The sequence below is a fragment of the Lithobates pipiens genome, unplaced genomic scaffold (assembly GCF_037356315.1).
Source record: "Lithobates pipiens isolate NorthernLeopardFrog02 unplaced genomic scaffold, aLitPip1_a1.2 Scaffold_8, whole genome shotgun sequence".
Taxonomy (NCBI): Eukaryota; Metazoa; Chordata; class Amphibia; order Anura; family Ranidae; genus Lithobates; species Lithobates pipiens.
Window position 1 is genome coordinate 683,060,775 of NW_027507903.1, and position 23,871 is coordinate 683,084,645.

At 41.3% G+C, this 23,871-nt stretch overlaps 1 protein-coding gene across 2 annotated transcripts in view; it reads left to right on the plus strand.

Moving 5' to 3' along the window:
* Positions 1 to 5,418: 5,418 nt before the first annotated feature.
* Positions 5,419 to 23,871, plus strand: part of LOC143962135 (E3 ubiquitin/ISG15 ligase TRIM25-like) — a 167,505-nt gene continuing 149,052 nt past the window's right edge. Inside the window, exon 1 of one of the 2 annotated variants that reach the window (XM_077471459.1) lies at positions 5,419 to 6,262. In XM_077471459.1, the coding sequence (XP_077327585.1) occupies positions 5,602 to 6,262 (661 nt within the window). In that variant the 5' untranslated portion in view covers positions 5,419 to 5,601. Of the gene's footprint in view, positions 6,303 to 23,871 lie in introns of both variants that reach the window. The other variant, XM_077471460.1, reaches the window with a different exon arrangement.

A 23,871-nucleotide genomic window follows, 5' to 3' on the forward strand; every position in this document is an offset into this window, starting at 1 on the left:
CAGAGAAGTACTAGAGCCGCTCATCCTTCTGGTGAACTGGCAAGCACCAGCGGTCGTACATCACCTGGTCATACATCCAGCACTGCAGTATCACGTGGTGACGTGGTGAACCACGTAAGCGCAGTTCAAGCTGGTGAGGTTGCTAGCACAAGTAATGTCCCACAGCCACCAAGAAGAAAACAAACACAGGCCCTTCGAGCCCATAGTGCCCTTCCTGCTGAATTGCCAATCTGAATTGGGAGTCCACCACTTCTGCAGCACCCATAATTCCCCCATTCACTGGCCAACCTGGAATTTAGGTGGAAACAGTTGATTTTATGTCACTTTATTTTTATTCTCTGTTTTTCACAGAAGATCTTTATAGATCTGTAGTGGACCAATTTGTATGTTGGTCAATTCATCGCCGCTAATCCCCATTTGACCCTTACCAGAGAATGAAAATCAATTACGGTTTCCGAATTTGAGACCTTTCTGGCCCTTTTCCTCCTCATGGGCATAGCTAAAAGGAGTGAGTTGCAGTCATATTGGTCCACTGACCCAATGCACCATATTCCCGTGTTCTCTGCCTCCATGACCAGGGCTAGATACTACCAGATGTTGCGGTTCATACACTTTAATGATAATGAACTCTGTAGTCCACGGGGTGACCCTGGATTCGATTGGCTCTACAAAATTTGGCCCCTTATAAACCACTTCAACCAACGGTTTAAAGCCTTGTTTACTCCCAATCAAGTTGTCTACATTGATGAGTCCCTAATTAAGTGTTCTGGCCACTTGTCTTTCAAAAAGTATCTTCCCAGCAAGCGTACCAGATATGGGGTCAAGATGTATAAGCTCTGTGACACGGCCACAGGCTATACATGTAGTTTTATCATTTACGAGGGAAGAGATAGTCATGTAGAGCCGGAGAACTGCCCAGATTACATAGGGAGCGCTGGCAAGATTGTGTGGGACTTAGTGTCACCCTTATTCGGAAAGGGGTACCATTTGTATGTGGACAATTTTTACACGAGCGTGCCACTTTTTAGTCGCTTGTTTAATCATGGAATTCGTATATGTGGCACCGTGCGATCAAATCACTGGGGCTTACCCCAGTGGCTTGTAGATTCCCATCTTAGACTAGGGAGAGAGCCTGCTTGAAGTGTAATAATTTGCTTGCTATGAAGTGGAGGGATAATAAGAAAGTTTTTGTTCTGTCCTCCCTTCACGGTCCAAATTCCTGCAGCGACTGGTGTTGTGGAGAAACCCCTCTGTGTCCACGAATATAACCTTAATATGGGAGGGGTGGACCTCAATGACCAGTTGATAGCACCGTACCTAATTGCCGTAAGGTCAGACGCTGGTATAAAAAAGTGTCTGTATATTTAGTCAAATTGCCTCTGCTGAATGTTTATGTGCTATACAAAGCTTCAGGACAAACTGGATCCTTCCTTAAATTCCAGGAAGAGATCATCACAGCCCTTATGTTTCCAGACGGTGCTGCGGCCCAACTTCCCAATCCAAATGCAGTAAGCCGGCTGCATGAGAGGCATTTTCCTTATGTCCTCCCTGGTATCCCTACCCAACGAGCCCCCCAAAGAAGATGTCCTATCTGTAGAAAGCGCGGATATAGACAGGACACCCGTTATTATTGTCCCTGCTGTCCTGACAATCCTGGTCTTTGCATTGGTGAATGTTTTGAACGCTACCACACACTAGTGGAGTATTATCATAGGGTACAGCACTGTACAGGCTAGGACACACATTCACAGGGTCTCCAAAGATGCCATCGCATTTTGGGAGACCCGAACCTGGAACTGAACCCTTACAACCGTTACAAAAAAAGTGTAATAAATAAATAAATAAGTGAAAAAAAAACATATATATATATATATATATATATATATATATATATATATATATATATATATATATATATATATATATATATAAAGTAAAAAAACAAAAAAACAGTTGTCGTTTTATTGTTCTCTCCCTCTCTCTATTTTTTCTCTATTGTTGTTCTCTTTTATACTGTATTCTACAATGCAATGTTTTATTGTTATTATGTTTTATCATGTTTGCTTTTCAGGTATTTAATTCTTTCATAATTTAGTGTTTACTGTATTTTATTGTTAACCATTTTCTTGTTTTTCGGTACGTCATTTAGCTGCAGCACGTGTTTATTTATCTTGACAGCAACAGCGTTTGCTCCCACGATATGTAAAGCCAAGACTCCAGCGCTGTAGGAGGTGATTTCACCACCGCAGTTAAAAAAAAAAGAGCATATATGCCGAAGCATGGGGGCAGGAGTGGAGGAGCGATTTGCTCCTAACATTAGGGGTGGATTGCTCCCATGCTTCGGCATATATTTTTTAGGCACAGATTGTGTTAAAAATCGTTTTATTTTTATTGTATTTGCTTTGCAGTTACTTTGTTTTATTGTTAACCATCATTTTCTTAGCGGAAAAATTATATTTTTTCATGTAAACAAAAAGTGTCAGAAAGAACTTTGTCTTCAAATGGTTAGAAGAGTGGGTGATGTGTGACATAATCTTCTAAATGTTGTTCATAAAATGACATTTTAACCCCCCCATGACTCATTTTTGGAAAGTAGACACCACAAGCTATTTGCTGATAGGAATGTTGAGTCCATGGAATATTTTATATTTTGTTACAATTTTCGGGAAAATTACACTTTCTTTTCTTTTTTTTTTGCACAAAGTTGTCAATAAATGATCTATTTCTCAAACATGTCATGGGCATATGTGGAATGAGACGCCAAAATACATTCTGCTGCTTCTCCTGAGTATGGGGATACCACATGTGTGAGACTTTTTTGGAGCCTAGCCGCATACAGGACCCCAAAATCCAATCACCACCTTCAGGCTTTCTAAGGGGGTAAAATGGTGATTTCACTTCCTCACTACCTATCACAGTTTTGGAGGCCCTGAAATGCCAAGATGGCACAACCCCCCCCAAATGACCCCATTTTGGAAAGGAGACATGTCAAGCTTTTTGGTGAGAGGCATGTTGAGTCCATGGAATATTTGATATTTTTCCACAAGTTTCGGAAAAATAAATTTTTCTTTTTTACACAAAGTTGTCATAAAATGATATATTGTTCAAACATGCCATGGGCATATGTGAAATTACACCCAAAAATAAATTCTGCTGCTTCTCCTGAGTATGGGGATACCACATGTGTGAGACTTTTTGGAGCCTACCCGCGTACAGGACCCCAAAAACCAATCAAGGCCCTGAAATGCCAAGATGGCACAACCCCCCCAAATGACCCCATTTTGGAAAGAAGACACTTCAAGCTTTTTGTTGAAAGGTATGTTGAGTCCATGAAATATTTGATATTTTTTTATAAGTTTCAGAAAAAAATACAATTTTTGTTTCTTTTTTACACAAAGTTGTCACAAAATGATATATTTTTCAAACATGCCATGGTTATATGTGGAATGACACCCAAAAATACATTCTGCTTCTCCTGAGTACGAGGATAACTCATGTGTGAGACTTTTTGGGAGCCTAGCTGCGTACAGGATCTGAAAAAACCAATCACCGCCTTCAGGATTTCTAAAGGCGTAAAATTCAGATTTTACTCCTCACTACCTATGACAGTTGTAATTTCACATATGCCCATGGCATGTTTTAGCAATATATCATTTAGTGAAAATTTTGTGCAAAAAAAATGTAATTTTCCCGCAACTTGTGAAAAAATATTCCAGGGACTCAACATGCCTCTCAGAAAATAGCTTGGGGTGTCTAATTTCCAAAATGGGGTCATTTGGGGTGGTTTTATGCTATCTTGGTATTTTATGGCTTTCAAACTGTTATAGGTAGTGAGGAGTGAAATCACAAATTTACACCCTTAGAAATCCTGAAGGCAGTGATTGGTTTTTGGTGTCCTGTACGCGGCTAGGCTCCCAAAAAGTCTCACACATGCGGTATCCCTGTACTCAGGAGAAGCAACAGAATATATTTTGGGGTTTAATTCCACATATAACCATGGCATGAGTGAACAATATATCATTTAGTGGCAACTTTGTGTAATTTTTTTGTCATTATTCAATATCTTGTGACAAAAAAAATAAAATATTCAATGGGCTCAACATGCCTCTCAGCAATTTCCTTGGGGTGTCTACTTTCCAAAATGGGGTCATTTGGGGGGGTTGTACTGCCCTGCTATTTTATCACCTCAAGAAATGAGATAGGCAGTCATACATAAAACCTGCGTAAATTCCAGAAAATGTTCCCTAGTTTGTAGACGCTATAACTTTTGTGCAAACCAATAAATATACAATTATTGACATTTTTTTTTTTACCAAAGACATGTGGCTGAATAAATTTTGGCCTAAATGTATGACTAAAATTGAGTTTATTAAAAAAAAAAATTCTAACAAAAAGTAGAAAATATAATTTTTTTTTGCAAAATTTTCAGTCTTTTTCCATTTATATCACAAAAAATATAAAACGCAGAAGCAAACAAATGGCATCAAAAGCAAGCTCTATTTGTGGGAAAAAAGGATGCAAATTTTGTTTGGGTAGAACATTGCATGACCGCACAATTACCAGATAAAGCAGCACAGTGCCAAATTGTAAAAAGTGCTCCGGTCATTGAGCAGCCAAATCCTCCGGGGCTGAAGTGGTTAATGTCGGCAATTGTTTGTTTATATTCTGCGGTCGGTGTCCAGCTGGCAGCAGATGAGTTCTGGTTGTAAAGGACGCCGTGGCCAGCTTGCCGGCCCGTTACTTAACAACTATTCTTTACACAGAATTTGATACATTTTCAACCAATTTGAAATTGAATTGCTCCAAAAATGTGCAATTTGTTTGAAAATGAATAAAATAAACTAAACTGAACAAATTCTAATAACCAATAACAAAATAAAACTAGTAACTTAAAATTTTTCTGCTCTGCACTTACTTAGACCTTATTATCACTTCCCCGTTACTCAGAACTGGAGCCAACGTGGCAGTAGGTCTCAGCTGCAGGAACATTGGTGCCAATTGGTTGATCCTGCCTTATGTCACCCCCCTCTATGCTCCCATTGGTCTCCTCCCCAACCTCGCCGTTCATTAATTGCTGTGCATCCTCATGGAGCAAGTGACTGACACTGTGCTGAAATATCTCAGATGACTTCTCCATGCCAATTGGTGGGGCAATGACAGGAGTATCTGTGGATGAGGAGGAAGAACAGGGAGCTTTAGCAGCTACTGGTGACTTCAATCTATTCTGTTCCTGGAAGACAGAGGAGGAGGAGGATGAAGACTTGATTAGACTCCACCGTCTTCTCTTCAGCTCTGGGTGTATAACAGGCTTGCTGCCAGAAAAATGTGCCCCACCCCTAGGTGCAGCACCCCGATGTGGTCTGTGGATACAAATGCTGGAAGAAAAGTATGTCATGGTGGCTCTCAAGGGGTTAAATAGATGTTTATAAGTGTAAATGTACACAGTCATGGGGCGTGTCCTAATCTGACATAGAAAGGTTTCTAAGTCAGCAGAGAGCTGAGCTCAGCCTCACCCTGTGTAGGAGGACGTCACCCCTCCCCCATCCACATTCCTCTCCGGTGTCAGAGACTTTTAGTTTCGTTTCTCTTCTGCTGTCAGCGATGGCGTCTGGTGATCTGAGAGCTGAGTTGGAATGTTCCATCTGTCTGAACATTTATACCGATCCTGTAATGCTGAGATGTGGTCACAACTTCTGCCGGGTCTGTATTGATGGTGCGCTGGATACACAGGAGGAGCCTGGAAGATATTCCTGTCCTGTATGCAGAGAGAAGTTTCCGGATCGGCCTGAACTGCAGAAGAACATAACACTACGTAACATAGCAGAGACTTTCCTGTCTCCTCAGCCAGATCAAGAGAAGTCCGGGGTCTTCTGTACTCACTGTGTGTACTCTTCTGTACCTGCTGTTAGATCCTGTCTGCACTGTGAGGTTTCTCTGTGTGATATACACCTGAAAGTCCACAAAAAGTCCCCAGAACACGTCTTATGTGACCCCACCTTGTCCATGGAGAGCAGGAAATGCTCCGTCCATAAGGAGGTTTTGAAGTATTTCTGCACTAACGATGGTAGCTGTGTCTGTATGTCTTGTTATGTGATTGGAGAACACACAGGACATAAGATGGAGTCACTGAATGAGGCTTCTGTGAAGAAGAAGAAGACACTGAGGAATGTTCTGCAGAAACTTCTGACAAAGAGAGAGAAGACGGAGGAAAGAGTCCAGAGTCTGCAGGAACACCGGAGGAAAGTAGAAGAAGAAGCAGCCGGTGACACAGAGAGAGTCACTGCCCTGTTTAGAGATCTCAGGTAGACATGTGCACTGACAAAAAAATCATTTGTTTTCTTTTCATTCTTGTTTTGCTTTTTTTAGAAATTCAGAAATGAGAAAATTTGGAAATTCAGAAATCTCCGAATTTCAAATTTCCGAATATTCGAATATTCCAATACCTGAATTTTCCAATTTCCGAATTTTCCAATTTCTGAATTTTGAGTTGTCCAATTTCCAAATTTTCCAGTTTCCGAATTTTTGGAATTCAAAAATGAGAAAATTCAAAAATTTCAAAATATGAAAAAAACAAAAAAATCTGTAAAATTGAAATAATAACGAAGCATTAAATCATAGGTATTGAAATTTCTTTTCAAATTTGGCTGTTAGTAAATGTAACAAATAGAAATGTATCTGAAGTTATGAATTATCCAAAATAATGAATGCCGCATCTAAACAAATGGAATTGATCAAATTCATAATTAATTATAAAAAAGGTTTTGTTATTATTATTATTGTTAATTATTATTTTTAGATCATTACTTTCCTTTTGTTTAGATCCGTTATTTGAGATAATTTGTAACTTTGGATTAATTCATATTCATTACGTTCACTAACAACCAAATTTGAAAAAAAAAATCCAATACCTATAATTTAATATTTATTATTGTTTCATTTTTATTTCAGATTTACGGGTTTTCAAACTTTCAGATTTTCATTCTTTAGAATTTTCAGATTTTCATTATTATTTTTGAATTTTCAAATTTACACATTTTTGAATTTTCAGATTTTCATTCTTATTCTTGAATTTTCAAATTTACACATTTTTGAATTTTCAGATTTCATTCTTATTCTTGAGTACTGTCCGTGATACTTTTTTTATTTGCGCTAACATACAATTTTTCAGGACAAGCTTTTGGGGTATGTCCCCTTCTTCAAGGTCCAAGCAGTACTGATTTACATTTTTTTAAGCAGAATGTAAAAACAAAGCAAAAAAAAACACCTCTGAGGAAAAGAAAAGAAAAAAAAGAGAAAAAAAAAACACATACAAATCAATGGCAATAAAGATAACAGAAGAGTTAGTGAGATAAGACAGAGGGAGAGCTATGGAATGGGGGGGGGGGGGGGTGCTGGTCACAGAGGGGGTTGTAAAACTTTAGTATAATGGGTAAGGAAACCTATATCTAAATTCAGGCCATTATTTTTTGTGTCAAAAAGAATTATCATTCTTAGTTCAAAGGTTTTCCTTTCCAGGGTAGTTCTGAAATTCCCTTTAAGAACTAAAACATTGAGGTCTTCTATAGTGTGGTCCGGTTGTGAGAAGTGATGTCCCACAGGTGTCCATAAACTGTCTTCTTTATGTTCCTTGATGGTGTGTCTGTGTAAATTCATCCTCGTTTGCAACTTCTGTCCTGTTTCACCAACATAAGATCCTTTGCTGCACCTTTTGCATTGGATGGAGGTCCACCACATTACTGGAGGTCCAGTTGTAAGATCCCATGATATTGAAGGTCCTGTTTGTGTGTGTGACACTTTTGGATAGATTGATCTGGTAAAGCTCAAAGAATATTTTCACAGTAATGAAAGGAATCCTAAGACAATGTGACAAAAGTGACAAAAAGAACAGCAATTTTACACCCCCACAAGGACGCAACCCCAAACTGGATACCTATATTGACAGCTTCAGGCTACGAGTTACATCCCTGCTATCCACCCAGCAAAAGAAAATATTATACAACCTTTCACCACTGGAGCGAAGAGCTGTACACGATCTGCCCAATAATCAGGCCATAACCATCAACACCAGCAGATAAAGGGGGAGCAGTCGTTGTGATGGATACACACAAATATATACAAGAGGGCCAGAGGCAGCTGGCAAATACTACTTACTACAAAAAACTGGATTATGATCCGACCCAGGATTTTACTAAGCAATTAAAAGATCTCATTGTGACAATACCGAGCCACCTACATTCAGAACTCATCAATGCAATTCCGGATAATCCAGAAATTGGAGACTTCTACATGCTGCCCAAGATTCACAAGCCAGGAAATCCAGGCAGACCCATCATAACAGGTATGAATCCACTTACCGAACATATCTCAGGCCTTGTAGAAAACATGTTAAAACCTTTCGTCATGAACACTGCGAGTTTCCTACAAGACACCACTGATTTTCTGAACAAGCTTAACAATATACAACAATTACCCCCAAATACACTTCTAGTCACCATGGATGTAGAATCTCTGTACAGTAACATCCCTCACAAGGATGGGTTGGCGGCATGTCACAGATTCTTATCATCCTCACCAAACCAGAAATACACTGCTGAGGATGTGACACGGCTCATCGAATTCATTCTTACACACAACTACTTCACTTTCAATAATGACATCTATCTCCAGTGTATGGGTACTGCTATGGGAAGCAAGATGGCACCCCAATATGCAAACTTATTTATGGCTGATCTGGAGGACAAATTCCTGAACAGCATACAACAAAAGCCATACAGATATTATCGCTATATTGATGATATCTTCATGATATGGACTGAAGGTGAAGAAAATCTAAACCAATTCTTCTCATTGATCAACACTTTTCACCCATCTATTAAACTAAAAATGGATTATTCAAACACACATGTGAATTTCCTAGACACTACAGTATACATCAGGGATCACAAGCTTCACACGTCGATATACAGAAAACCGACTGACCGATGCAGCTATCTTCACAGTTCCAGTTTTCACCCCCAACACACTAAACAGGCCATCATACACAACCAGGCCATCATACACAGCCAGGCCATCATACACAGCCAGGCCACCATACACAGCCAGTCCACCATACACAGCCAGGCCATCATACACAGCCAGGCCATCATACACAGCCAGACCACCATACACAGCCAGGCCACCATACACAGCCAGGCCACCATACACAGCCAGGCCATCATACACAGCCAGGCCATCATACACAGCAAGGCCATCATACACAGCCAGTCCATCATACACAGCCAGGCCCATCATACACAGCCAGGCCATCATACACAGCCAGGCCATCATACACAGCCAGGCCCATCATACACAGCCAGGCCCATCATACACAGCCAGGCCATCATACACAGCCAGGCCACCATACACAGCCAGTCCATCATACACAGCCAGGCCCATCATACACAGCCAGGCCATCATACACAGCCAGGCCACCATACACAGCCAGGCCACCGTACACAGCCAGGCCACCATACACAGCCAGGCCACCATACACAGCCAGGCCATCATACACAGCCAGGCCATCATACACAGCCAGGCCATCATACACAGCCAGGCCACCATACACAGCCAGTCCATCATACACAGCCAGGCCCATCATACACAGCCAGGCCATCATACACAGCCAGGCCACCATACACAGCCAGGCCACCGTACACAGCCAGGCCACCGTACACAGCCAGGCCATCATACACAGCCAGGCCATCATACACAGCCAGGCCCATCATACACAGCCAGGCCCATCATACACAGCCAGGCCATCATACACAGCCAGGCCACCATACACAGCCAGTCCATCATACACAGCCAGGCCCATCATACACAGCCAGGCCATCATACACAGCCAGGCCATCATACACAGCCAGGCCATCGTACACAGCCAGGCCATCGTACACAGCCAGGCCATCATACACAGCCAGGCCACCATACACAGCCAGGCCATCATACACAGTCAGGCCATCATACACAGCCAGGCCATCATACACAGCCAGGCCATCATACACAGCCAGGCCACCATACACAGCCAGGCCATCATACACAGCCAGGCCATCATACACAGCCAGGCCATCATACACAGCCAGGCCATCATACACAGCCAGGCCACCATACACAGCCAGGCCATCATACACAGCCAGGCCATCATACACAGCCAGGCCATCATACACAGCCAGGCCATCATACACAGCCAGGCCATCAGATACCACCGAATTTGTTCAGACCCAGAAGACAGAGATAAACATCTCAGAACACTGGCAGACTCCTTCCACAAGAAAGGTTACAAAGACAAAACCATCAACAACGGCATAAACACAGCCTTGAAAACCCAAAGAGAAAATCTCCTCCAATACACAGAGATAAAAAACGAATAACCGAGTACCTCTAGTCACCACATACAACCCAACACTAGAAGGGATCAAAAAGACAATCAAAGATTTACAACCCATTATAACAGAGGATGACCCTCTGAAAGAAATATTTCAACAACCCCCATTATTGGCTTTCAGACAACCACCCGACCTCAGACCTAAACCAATCAGCAGGAAACTTCACTCTGATTATGAAGTCACAAATAATGGAAGCAAACCCTGCAATAAAAAGGCGCTGAAAACTATGCAACCAGATCAATCTATCCAAAGTGTCACACACACAAACGGGACCTTCAATATCATGGGATCTTACAACTGGACCTCCAGCAATGTGGTGGACCTCCATCCAATGCAAAAGGTGCAGCAAAGGATCTTATGTTGGTGAAACAGGACAGAAGTTGCAAACGAGGATGAATTTACACCGACACACCATCAAGGAACATAAAGAAGACAGTTTATGGACTCCTGAGGGACATCACTTCTCACCACCGGACCGCCCTATAGAAGACCTCAATGTTTTAGTTCTTAAAGGGAATTTCAGAACTATCCAGGAAAGGAAAACCTTTGAACTAAGAATGATAATTCTTTTTGACACCAAAAATAATGGCCTGAATTTAGATATAGGATTCCTTACTCATTATACTAAAGTTTTACAACCCCCTCTGTGACCAGCACCCCCCCCCTCCATTCCATAGCTCTCCCTCTGTCTTATCTCACTAACTCTTCTCTTATCTTTATTGCCATTGATTTGTATGTGTTTTTTTGTTTTTTTTTCTCTTTTTTTTCTCTTCTTTTCTTCAGAGGTGTTTTTTTTTTTTGCTTTGTTTTTACATTCTGCTTAAAAATTTGTAAATCAGTACTGCTTGGACCTTGAAGAAGGGGACATACCCAGAAAGCTTGTCCTGAAAAATTGTATGTTAGTGCAAATAAAAAAAGTATCACGGACAGTACTCAATTTTCTTTGTCAAAATTGCACTAATACAGCTACAATCACATTAAGTAAGAATAAGAATGAAATCTGAAAATTAAAAAATGTGTAAATATGAAAATTCAAAAATAAGAATGAAAATCTGAGTAAGTATTCTTATTCTTGAATTTTCAAATTTACAAATTTTGGAATTTTAGAATTTACAAATTTTGGAATTTTAGCACTTACAAATTTTTGATTTTTCTGATTTTCATTTTTATTTTAGAATTTTCAAATTTGCAAATTTTTGAATTTTCAGATTTTCATCCTTATTTTTGAATTTTCAAATTTACAAATTTTGGAATTTTCAGACTTTCATCCTTATTTTTGAATTTTCAAATTTGCACATTTTTGAATTTGCAGATTTTCATTTTTATTCTTAGATTTTCAAATTTACAAATTTTGGCATTTTCAAATTTACAAATTTTGGTATTTTCAAATTTACAAATTTTTGAATTTTCAAATTTACAAATTTTGGCATTTTCAAATTTACAAATTTTGGAATTTTCAGATTTACAAATTTTGGAATTTTCTGATTTTCATTTTTATTTTGGAATTTTCAAATGTACACATTTTAGAATTTTCAGATTTTCATTCTTATTTTTGAATTTTCAAAATTTTTAAATTTTCAAATTTACAAATTTTTGAATTTTCAAATTTATGAAATATAGAATTTTTGAATTTACAAATTTAACATTTTTAAATTTCTTAATTTAGAATTTTAGAATTTCTGAATTTTCCGAAAATTAGAATTTCTGAATTTTCCGAAAATTTGAATTTCTGAATTTTTCAAAAATTTGAATTTCTGATTTTTCCGAAAATTTGAATTTCTGAATTTTCCAAAATTTTGAATTTCCAAATTCAAATTTTGAAATCTAAATTTTCCGAGATCTCACTTTTCCAAAATTTTGAATTTCTGCAATTTTGAATTTTCCAATTTCTGAATTCCATATTTCCGAAAATTCGAATTTCTGAATTTTCCGAAAATTCGAATTTCTGAATTTTCCGAAAATTCGAATTTCTGAATTTTCCGAAAATTCGAATTTCTGAATTTTCCGAAAATTCGAATTTCTGAATTTTCCGAAAATTTGAATTTCTGAATTTTCCAAAATTTTGAATTTCCAAATTCAAATTTTGAAATCTAAATTTTCCGAGATCTCACTTTTCCAAAATTTTGAATTTCTGCAATTTTGAATTTTCCAATTTCTGAATTCCATATTTCCGAAAATTTAAAATTTCGGAAAATTTGAAAATCCAAAACTCGGAAATTCAGAAACTTCAGAAATTCAAAAGTTCAGAAAATCAAAAATTTCAGAATTGACAAATTTGTCAAAATTCGTTAAAAACCAAATTCGGAAATAAACAAATTGCACATGTGTAATCTCAGGAGACGTCTGGAAGACCTGGAGAAGAGAGTCCTGAGGGACATCTCCGGGAGGGCAGAGCGGATCTCCATCTCCATCCGGGATCTGGAAATAAAGAAGGAGGAGCTGTCCAGGAAGTTGCGTCACATTGAGGAGCTGTGTAACGTGACGGATCCACTGACTGTCTTACAGGAATCAGACACAGGTGACTTGTGTGATACTGAGGATGGAGATAATGAGGACAGAGAGAGACATGAGGAGCTCCTCCATGATGGAGGGGGTCTGGATGTGGCGGGGGTCTTACACAAAGGTTTATCTGATATATATTTATCTGATATATAATATAAACAGAGGTAAATGTATACTTCTATATACAGGGAGCTGCAGACATATTACTGGATGGAAACACAGCTCATAATTATCTACAGATATCAGATGACAGGAAAACTGTATCCTGGTCACATAGAAACCAGAATCACCCAGAAACACCAGAGAGATTCCAGGATTATCCTCAGGTGATGAGCAGTCGGAGTTTCTCCTCAGGGAGACATTACTGGGAAGTGGATGTCGGGGGGTCAAAGAGCTGGATAGTCGGGATGTGTTACCCCAGTATAGGGAGGAGAGGGGGGGAGTCAGTGATTGGAAGGAATAAGAAGTCCTGGGGATTGGACAGGTATAATAATCAGTATTGTGTGATACATGACAGTAAATCGATCCTCTTACCCCCCAATCCCTCCAGTAACAGAGTCAGGATAGATCTGGATTATGAGGCCGGGCGGATCTCCTTTTATGATCTGTGTGACCCGATCCGACACCTCCACACCTTCACCACCACCTTCACTGAGCCCCTCCATGCTGGGATATTTGTAGGGGGAGGTTGTATAAAGATATGTGGGGGGAGGCGGGAGATGTGAGAACTCCGCCCACAGTCTGGTGACATCACAGTGGACGGGTGGTGGGATTGGTTCATTGATCAGCCAATGATTGGAGGAAATGGTGGCTCCTGGGAGAAGTCTGAGGGCCTCCTTCTGAAAATACTAGTTCCCTGGCTGTGTGTAATGTAAGAACTTATAAAGTGGTAGTAAAGACAAAATATAAAATGACGGATATGACGGCGTCTGTCACTGACATGAACACAGCGGTCTTTGTTTTTTCGGAGTCCTCCTGGAATTTTGTTCTTTTACCTGTTGGTTCTGCTGTTATTTCCCAACTTTCTATAACAGACCAATCTGTCCAGCAAAAGTGGCAGTTAGAGGATTGGGACAAACCATTCACCAATGACAGGGGTGCTTACAATGATCAGCTTTTATTCATTGATGTAAAACCTTTATCCCAAAAGGAGACACAAATGTTGGTGTAACGGCTTATAAAGTGTTATCTGGAGTTCTCCTTTAATTTGTTAGTCACTTATGTAAAGTCCATCTAAATCTACTAGTCCATCCAACACCCCCCTCTCCAGACAAGGCTGCTGTCCAAGGGGGTCTCCACTGCCCCTCCATAGATAGAGGAGCCGCCCTAAGACAGGAAGTGTGTTACTGGCAGGATCACCAGGGGAAAATAAAGGTAAAAACAGAAAAGGAATGCAGCCACCACATCTAAGGATTGGTAAGCTCCAATAATTGTCATTTCTGTTTTGGGATTTATTACCACTTTAAGTCTCCGACCCGGAACAAGCATGGGGGGAATAAGAATCAGAAAAGAGTCAGAATTCCTTATCTCTATACTTGTTCCGGGTCACAGACTGAGACAGTAATGAAGGCAAAGCATCAGCATGACAGCCAGGGAACTAGCATTCTCACAAGGAGAGTAATGGTAGAAATGGCGGCCCCCATGATTCTCTCATGACAGGGGCCCTTTAACCCTTTCTCTTCCACAACCGTTTTAGCATTTTTTGCACACATGTTTAAAAAAAAATCATTTCAGGCTTGAAGATAAAACCCCAAAATAAGATTTATTTCCTGACAGCAGAAGCCCTAGAGCAGGGATATGCTATTAGCGGATCTCCAGCTGTTGCAGAACTACAAGTCCCAGGAGGCACAGCAAGACTCTGACAGCCACAAGCATGGCACCCAGAGGCAGAGGCATGATGGGACTTGTAGTTTTGCAACAGCTGGAGGTCCGCTAATTGCATATCCCTGCCCTAGAGAATAAAATAGTGTTAGTTCCAATTTTGTATGTCACACGATATTAGCGAAATAGTTTATTAACCGGTTCCCGACCGGTGCACGACGATGTACGTTTGCAGAATGGCACAGACAGGCATAAGGGCGTACCTGTCCGTCCCTTTAAGAATGCCGCTGTGCCATCGTGTGCGTGCCACCAGCAGCACGCGCGCACCAGTCAAAACCCCCGTGAGTCCGGTTGCGGGTCCCGCCGCGGGGATACCCGTGATCGTCTCACGGGAAGGCTGAACGGGGAGATGAAGAAGTAAACAGCATCTCCCCATTCTGCCTAGCAACAAGTGTCCCTGTGATTGGAGCAGAAATCAGTGTTCATTAACACACAGCCACACCCCCCACAGTTAGTAACCCTATCCCTGTACATTGCACACTCACTTCCATTCCTACCCTCAAGGAGACCACAATCCAAGGTCCCCATTCATATACTAGGGCCAATATTGGACAGAAGCCAATTAACCTACCAGCATGTCTTTGGAGTGTGGGAGGAAACTGGAGTACCCGGAGGAAACCCACACAGGCACAGGGAGAACATGCAAACTCCAGGCAGGTAGTGTCATGCTTGGGATTCAAACCAGTGACCCTTTTTAATGCTAGGCGAGAGTGGTAACCACTACACCACTGTGCCGCCCAATAATAAAGTAATCAGTGCATTTTTATAGCTCTGATCGCTGTAAAAATATCAGTGGTCCCAAAATAGTGTCAAAAGTGTTTGATCTGTCCGCCGCAATGTTGCAGTCCCGCTAAAAATCATCGCCATTACTAGTAGAAAAAAAAATAAAAAATAAAAATGCCATAAATCTATCCCCTATTTTCTAGATGTGATAACTTTTGCACAAACCAATCAATATACGCTTATTGTGATTTTTTTTACCAAAAATATGGAGAAGATATATATCGGTCTAAACTGATGGAAAAATAAAAAAAAAATGAAATATTAATTATCGCAAAAAGTAAAAAAAAAAAATATTTTGTTTATAGAGCAAACAATATAAAAATGCAGAGGTGATCATATACCACCAATAGAAAGCTCTATTTGTGGGGGAAAAAGTGACGGTGACGGGTATTTTATTAAACAAAATATATAGTGCAGTGCAACCAAAAACTCATAAATCAAGTCCAAATATTGACAAAATTCCACCGCAGTGCAACTTTCAGTGACAGTTCATTGATATCCGGTGACTTCAGACTCTCGCTGGAATGTCTGATATATTTTGTTTATTATCGATGATGTGGAAATATTGAGCTTCATATTTATATCAAGAGGCTTCAAGGGAACCATTGTGAGGACTTTCTAATTAAATGACCATGCCCTGTTAGATGGGTATATATATATATATATGAGTGTTTTTACAGGAAGATGATGTACATAATATATTTTATGATATTATGATGAGATTTGGGTCCGGCTCACAAGACTTCTTCATGTTTCTCACAAGCAGTTTGATGTCTTCAATAGTCGGGTGATAACTAAGCCCCCCGATTGTTTATAGAGATGGACATATCAGAGGAACTGGTTATACTCGGATCAAAGAGGGTTTCTTACCCAACAACCAGAAACATGGTAGACAGAGAGGCACCGAAGAGAGTCTAATGCTTATGTGAGAAGCATGATGGCCAACTAGGCTTCAGGTACAGCCAATCAGAATTTGATACAGCTCTGAACCAATGAAAGTAGTCCATTTGTGTAATTGGTGGGGGAGGGTAGAGAGGGAACATAAAAATCAAAGCTCCCATTGATGGGCCTCTCTTAGCCTCATGGTCTCCACAAGCATGGTCACGTAAGATCTGTCTGTGGAACGTATCCGTATTATCTTATTTCTCTTTTCTTTTTTCTCTCCTAGGATTTGCCTTAATACACTGATAGTATTTATATGTTCATTGTAACAATATATCCTTTTTGTATTCATTATCTTTGTCCACTGGCAACATTGTATGTGTAACATCACTACGTTATATTTGGTGATATCTGATTATTCTAATGTTTCTTTTCTGTATAAATAAAATGTGATTGTTATTCTCTTTGCACAGTTATTATTCATTTTTTATTAAATTCTATCCATAATAGCTGCAACCGCATTGGTTGATTCTTATATAGACAAATGGTTTTAATCACTTATTGTATGTATCATTAAGCATATAAGTGAGGTAGGTAGAAATCGCCATCATATCTATTGAGAGTCACATGTGGATACACTCTAAAGCCGCGTACACACGGGCGGACTGTCTGGCCAACTAAGTCCGTCAGACAATCCGACGGACAGTCCGTCCTACTTTCGAATGAACGGACTTGACCACACACGGATGGCAAAACAGTCCGCTGAAAACTTGTGCAATGACATGTACAGCACGTACGACGGGACTAGAAATAGGAAGTCCAATACACAGCAATGCAACCTTCCGCCATGTAAATCCTTTCTGAGCATGCGCCATACTTAGTCCGTCCAACTAGCCTACTGACGAGCGGACTGTCCGCTGAAACCCAAGTTGGACGGACAATATTACGGAAATTCCGAAATACTTAGTCCGCCAGACTGCACGCTGAAAAAGTTTGCTGAAGCCCACACACAAGCGGACTGTCCGCTGAAATGTGTTTCGGCGGACTAAGTTGGACAGACAGTCCGCCCGTGTGTACGCGGCTTAAGTGGTGTGGCAGCAATCACATCAAGCCTATTAGTAGGCTAATTACATTACATGATTATTTTATTTTTATTTTCACAATCACATTGTTTATTGTGCTGATTATATATTTTTTTTTCACAATTACATTTATTTTATTCCTCCTTTTCCTGTTTCTATCAATGTTGGCAGCTTTCAGTCCTGGAAATCAGTGGCAGCTTTTGCTCAAATTTTTATTGGGGAGGTGTAAAATTTTTGGGAAAAAAAACATCAATTGCAGCCAATGTGCCCATCTTACGCTGCCACTGTGGCCATCAAATGCTGCGACTGTGCCCATCAATTGCAGCCACTGTGCCATCAAAAGCTGCGACTGTGCCCATCAAACACTGCCATTGTGCCATCAAAAGCTGCGACTGTGCCCATCAAACACTGCCACTGTGCCATCAAACACAACCACGGTGTCCATCAATTGCAGCCACTGTGCCATCAGAAGCAGCCACTGTGCCCATCAAATGCTGCAACTGTGCCCATCAAACGCTGCCACTGTGCCATCAAACACAACCACGGTGCCCATCAATTGCAGCCACTGTGCCATCAAAAGCTACGACTGTGCCCATCAAACACTGCCACTGTGCCATCAAAAGCTGCGACTGTGCCCATCAAACACTGTCACTGTGCCATCAAACACAACCACGATGTCCATCAATTGCAGCCACTGTGCCATCAGAAGCAGCCACTGTGCCCATCAAATGCTGCAACTGTGCCCATCAAACGCTGCCACTGTGCCATCAAACACAACCACGGTGCCCATCAATTGCAGCCACTGTGCCATCAAATGCAGCCATTGTGCCCATCAAACGATACGACTGTGCCCATCAAATGTTGCCACTGTGCCAAACGCAGTCACTGTGCCCATCAAACACAACCACTGTGCCCATAAAACGCTGCAACTGTCCCCATCAAATGTTGCCACTGTGCCAAACACAGCCACTGTGCCCAAACACAACCACTGTGCCCATCAATTACAGCCACTGTGTCTTCAAATGCTGTCACTGCGCCCATCAAATGCAGCCACTGTGCCCATCAAATGCTGCCACTATGCCAAATACTTCCACCATACCCATCAAATGCAGCTACTGTGTCAAACACTGCCACATTGCCATCAAATGCTGCCACTGTGCCCATCAAATGCAGCCACTGTGCCCATCAAATGCGGCCACTGTGCCAAACGCTGCCACTTTGCCCAACGCTGCCAGTGTGCCCATCAAACAATATTTGAGGAATAATGAGGTTGTCTCACTTCCTGGTAAAGCAGAACTCTGGGCTGTATTCATGTATACAGAGCCGCCTTCATTTCTCTCTTCTATCTGCCCGGAGTTCAGCTTTACATTAGGGAAGACATCCCGACATTCTCCTCCTCATTGCTTTCCTAAGATTTTGTTACATTTTTTTCTCTGAATGTTTTTTCCTAAAGTCTCCATTTATATAGAGAAATTTTCTTTTATCATATAGTGATAGGAAGTGATGAGGATTTAGGCCCCGTTCACACTTGTGTGACTTGTCATGTGACTTTGGACCCCGAAGTCGCACAAGTCGCACCCCATGTTTCCCTATGAGTACTGTTCATATCTGTGCGACTTCAGAGAAGTTCCTGCACTACTGTAGTCTGACTTTCATGCACAGACTTCAATGTAAACCCTCAAAAGTCGCATGAAAGTCCCACCTGCATAATATAGAATCCATTTTGATGTGACTCTGGATAAGTGTGATAAGTGCAGAACAGAAAGATTTGTTAGGTTTCTTTATTTTCTTTTTTCTTTTTTTTTAATATTTTTTATTGAAAGGCTTGCAAGGTATACAGAGAAGGTGAACAAATGATTACAATGTCAAACATACATAAGTCGATTTACAATTCACATCAAGGTTTCTTTATTTTCTAATGAATTACACATTTTCAAATCGATCGCAATTCTAATTCTATGTGAAGAATAGATGGTTGTTAAGGAGTGGGTCGGGAAGACGGTTGCAGCGTCCTTGGCAACTGATGATTCATCAGCTGTCAGCGGGTTTCCCCACTGGCAACTGAATGAGAAAAAAAGAATGCCGGCAATAAAAAAAAAAAAATGTTTGGGGTCCCCCCAATTAACGCTATGCCTCTCGGGTCTGGTATGAATTTTAAAGAAAACCCCATGCAAAAAATGTAAATAAAATGGCATTGCGCCCCCCCAAATCCATACCAGACCCTTATCTGAACATGTATCCCAGCAGGTCAGGAAAGGGGGGACAACCGAGTGCCCCCCCTGAACCATGCCAAGCCACATGCCATTAACATGGGGGGTGCTTCCCAAAGCAAAGTTGATGGGGACAAAGGCCTCTTTCCCACAACCCTGGGGGGTGGTTGTGGGGGTCTTTAGGCGGGGATCTTATCGGAATCTTAAAGGACCCTTGAACAAGAGGACCCCCAGATCCCACCCCCCCCATGTGAATCAGTTTTTGGGTGCATTATACCCCTGCACATACATCAGAAAAAGTGTAAAAAATTACACTACACCAGTTTTTGACAATTCCTTTATTAAAAATTAAAAAATAATGTCCCTGGGTGTAGATCCATTGTCAATCATGCCGCCCACCGCCAACCCCCCCCCCCCCCCCCCCGATCTGAAAAAAGAAAAAAAATCTCTGGCTCTGACAAACACTCCTGCCGTCTGCCTGCTTTGTTATGTGACAAATACCTAAGGGGCATGGAACGGCCCCCTTTTGACTTCACTGACCCAGCATGCCCTTGGTTGACAATGTCATAAGGGGCGGTACCACCCAGAGATGTCATTGGGTGGCCCCGCCCTTTAGTTATTTAAGAGCTGACACACGGCGGAGCAGGCAGATGATGGGAGCCTTCATCGGGGTGGAGGTTTTTTTTTCTTCTTTTTTTGGGTTGGCAATGCGGCGGGCTGCGTGATGGATCTACTTCAGGGGACATTGTTTTATTAAAGAAATTGTCAAAAACTGGTGTCCTCCCTGCCCCAAAGCACCCCCCATGTTGAGGGCATGTGGCCTGGTATGGTTCTGGGGGGGCACTCCCTTCCTTTTCCTAACCTGCCCGGCTGCCTGCTCAGATAAAAGTCTGGTATGGATTTTGAGGGAGACCCCATGTCGTTCAATTTTGTTTTATTTCTTTTATTACCGCCATTATTTTTTTCACATTCAGCTGTCAGTGGGGAAACCCGCTGAAAGCTGATGAGTTATCGGTTGTTAAGAATGCCGAAATTTGGGTTACAGGCCCGCTCCTTAACAACCAGCTATTCTTCACACACAATTCAAATCCGTCTATCAATTTTTGACCGATTCCAATTCCAGTCATTATGAAAATTTGTAATTCGTTAGAAAATAAAGAAACCTAAGACATTTTTTTCCATTCTGCACAAGACACACTCATCCAAAGTCCCATCAATGTCCCACTATGACGCACAGTAAAGTCGCAGTGGAAATCACATGATATTTAAGTTGCACAAGTGTGAATGGGGCCTTAGTGTTATAGGGGAACGGCTGGACTGAGGAGCTGCTAGAACTAGTATTGTCCATGTCTAAAGGGGTCCCGGGAAATCTTTATTTCATAGAAAAGAATCCAGAAATATATCTGCAGATCAGGGTCTGGATTGTACTTTTCAGAAGAGCTGACAATCCACATCAGATTTCCCCCATGATAACCCCAGAGACATCTATCATCTGTTATAGTCATCCTGCCGTCCACCAGAGGACCCGATTAGGAATGTTCATGTTTCTATTGGTCATGTTCTATTTCTATCACCGGAGTCATGTGATCAGTTCTGTCAATCATTTTTTGGATCTTTTATGTCCCAATCATGTCCAGTAATTAGAAGTGATTGTCAGGAATCGTATTGTATTGGAAGTGATTTCTTTATAATAAATAGAGATGAAGCATTTCCTCAGATTGGGTTGTGCTCACTATGATATGAGAAGTTCTAGAACCCCAAAGACCCGTGACACCGGGGTTACTGTGTATATTCAGGATGAGCCCCGCCACTGCACACTGCGGGATCAGAGCCAGAAGAAGCCCCGCCCACATCCACCAATGGGGATCAGTATAGAGGCTGATAGGGGGAGGGTCTGGAGGATGACACGCCTACACAGGGACTTCTGCAGCTCACTAAACACATAATAAAGCATAGAACCTGCAGGCTCCAGGATTTTATTACATATACAGGCCACACTGAAAGACATTTCCAATCATAAAAGAAAGGAAAAAAAGGAAAGGCGTTTGCTGTAGAAGATGGATCACTCATGTTGCCGAAAGAGGTACAGAAAAGTCAAACCCCCAGCGTAGACCTCGCATTAAGGATTACGAGGGAAGGAAAGAGAGGGGTGAATGTTTTTTGTGTGGCAGGAAAGGCCACTTGGCCATGGATTGCAAGTTTAAAAAGGACGAGGAGGCATGACTAGAGGGAGAAGAAATGTATGAGACAGAATGTATGGACAATGAAAGGAATTCAGAAGGGTCTGAAGATTTGGAGATATGTAATGTGGAAATGTATTTACAGAGTAAGATTAAACCTGAAATAACACTTGTTGTAAAAGGAAGGGAAGTCACCTTTTTGTGTGACACAGGGGCATGCAGGACCCTGATTCATCCCCAGGACATGCCTGGAGGAGTTAAGAAAAAAGGTACAATTTTTGTAAAATCAGCAAACAGGTTAATGTGTGAGGAGGATGTATCAGAAAATCTTCCTATAGAGGACCCACTAACAGGCAAACAAGTTGAATGTAAAATTGTGATATCTAAACGATGTCCGGTTAACCTGCTGGGCAGGGATTTGTTTCATGCACTTGATATTTCGGTTATACCAGCTGAAGGGGGCTTGAGAGCCCACCGCTCTTGCAAAACACCTGTAGTGGAGGATCACAGCGAGCCTTATTACTGGTATAGCCTGGATCTATGTACTGCAGGTCCTGGGTGCATGCAGCAACCCCTACTGAACAAGGTGGAAGAAAAGGATAAAGTGAGAGGAACTGCAAGATCCAGCATCATTCACATTGTACAATGTATTTCAAATGTTCTTCAGGACCTGATATGAATTATGAAAAGAAACTAACTAAGTTAAAAGGGGTCAGAATCACCTTGAAAACCCTGTATTGGGATCGGGAGGGAAACAGCATGGCCACCTGTCTCCTTCCTGATGAGGTATTCAAGCTACACAGAGAAAGAGTTTCCACCCCATGTGTCAATCACTGGAAACACTACAGTAGAATGGTATGAGTTGGGAGATTTGTTAAATGATTGGGTACACATGACACCAGAACAACGAAAAACAAAGGGAATCCAGTCCTGTAGCTTCAATTGGGTCACACAAAGTACACCAGGGGTGCACCTTTCAGGGGGACATTATGACGAAGAATGACTGGTCCTCTTGACCCGGGAGGAAGAGGATGCACTTAAAGACATCCCCCGACCACCTTTGGTCAAGAGGAAAAGGTGATGTAGGACAAATTAAAACAGCAAGTGAAGTGCATATCACCTTCAAAAGTACTATGAGACCGCATCAAAAACAGTACCCTTTGAGAAAAGATGCAGAGGTTGGAATAGATCCTGTAATCAGGGAACTGCAGGATAAGGGTATAATCATAGAATGTCCAGATTTACCCTGTAATACTCCATTGTTTACTGTTAAGAAGCCACAAGGAGGCTGGAGACTCGTTCAGGACTTACAAGCAATAAATAAAGCTGTGGTGTCGCGGGCTCCAGTAGTGCCTGACCCCCCATGTCCTCCTGAACGACCTCCAGCCTGAAAACAAGGTATTTTCTGTCATTGATATAAGTAATGTTTTCTTTTCAATACCTGTGAATAAGAATAGCCAGTTTTGGTTCGCATTTACCTACAAAAAAAAATAAAAAAATACACATACACAAGATTACCACAAGGGTATTGTCAAAGTCCTACAATTTTTTTAAAAGAAATGTCAAATAATTTGTCCAGGTTGTCCAGATATTGTCCAGATATCATTGTATGCCAGTATAGCCGGCCAGTGTCTCTGATCACTCGCCACAGCAGTACAATGTCACCACATCAGTGCATCCATCAACAGTGTCCCTGATCACCATAACACCAGTCCCAGTGTCATCAGACCAGTGAAGTCATGAACAGTGCCCCTGATCACCATAACACCAGTCCCATTGTCATCAGACCAGTGCAGCTATCAACAGTGTCCCTGATCACCATAACACCAGTCCCTGTGTCACCAGACCAGTGCAGCTATCAACAGTGTCCCTGATCACCATAACACCAGTCCCAGTGTCATCAGACCAGTGTAGCTATCATCAGTGTCCC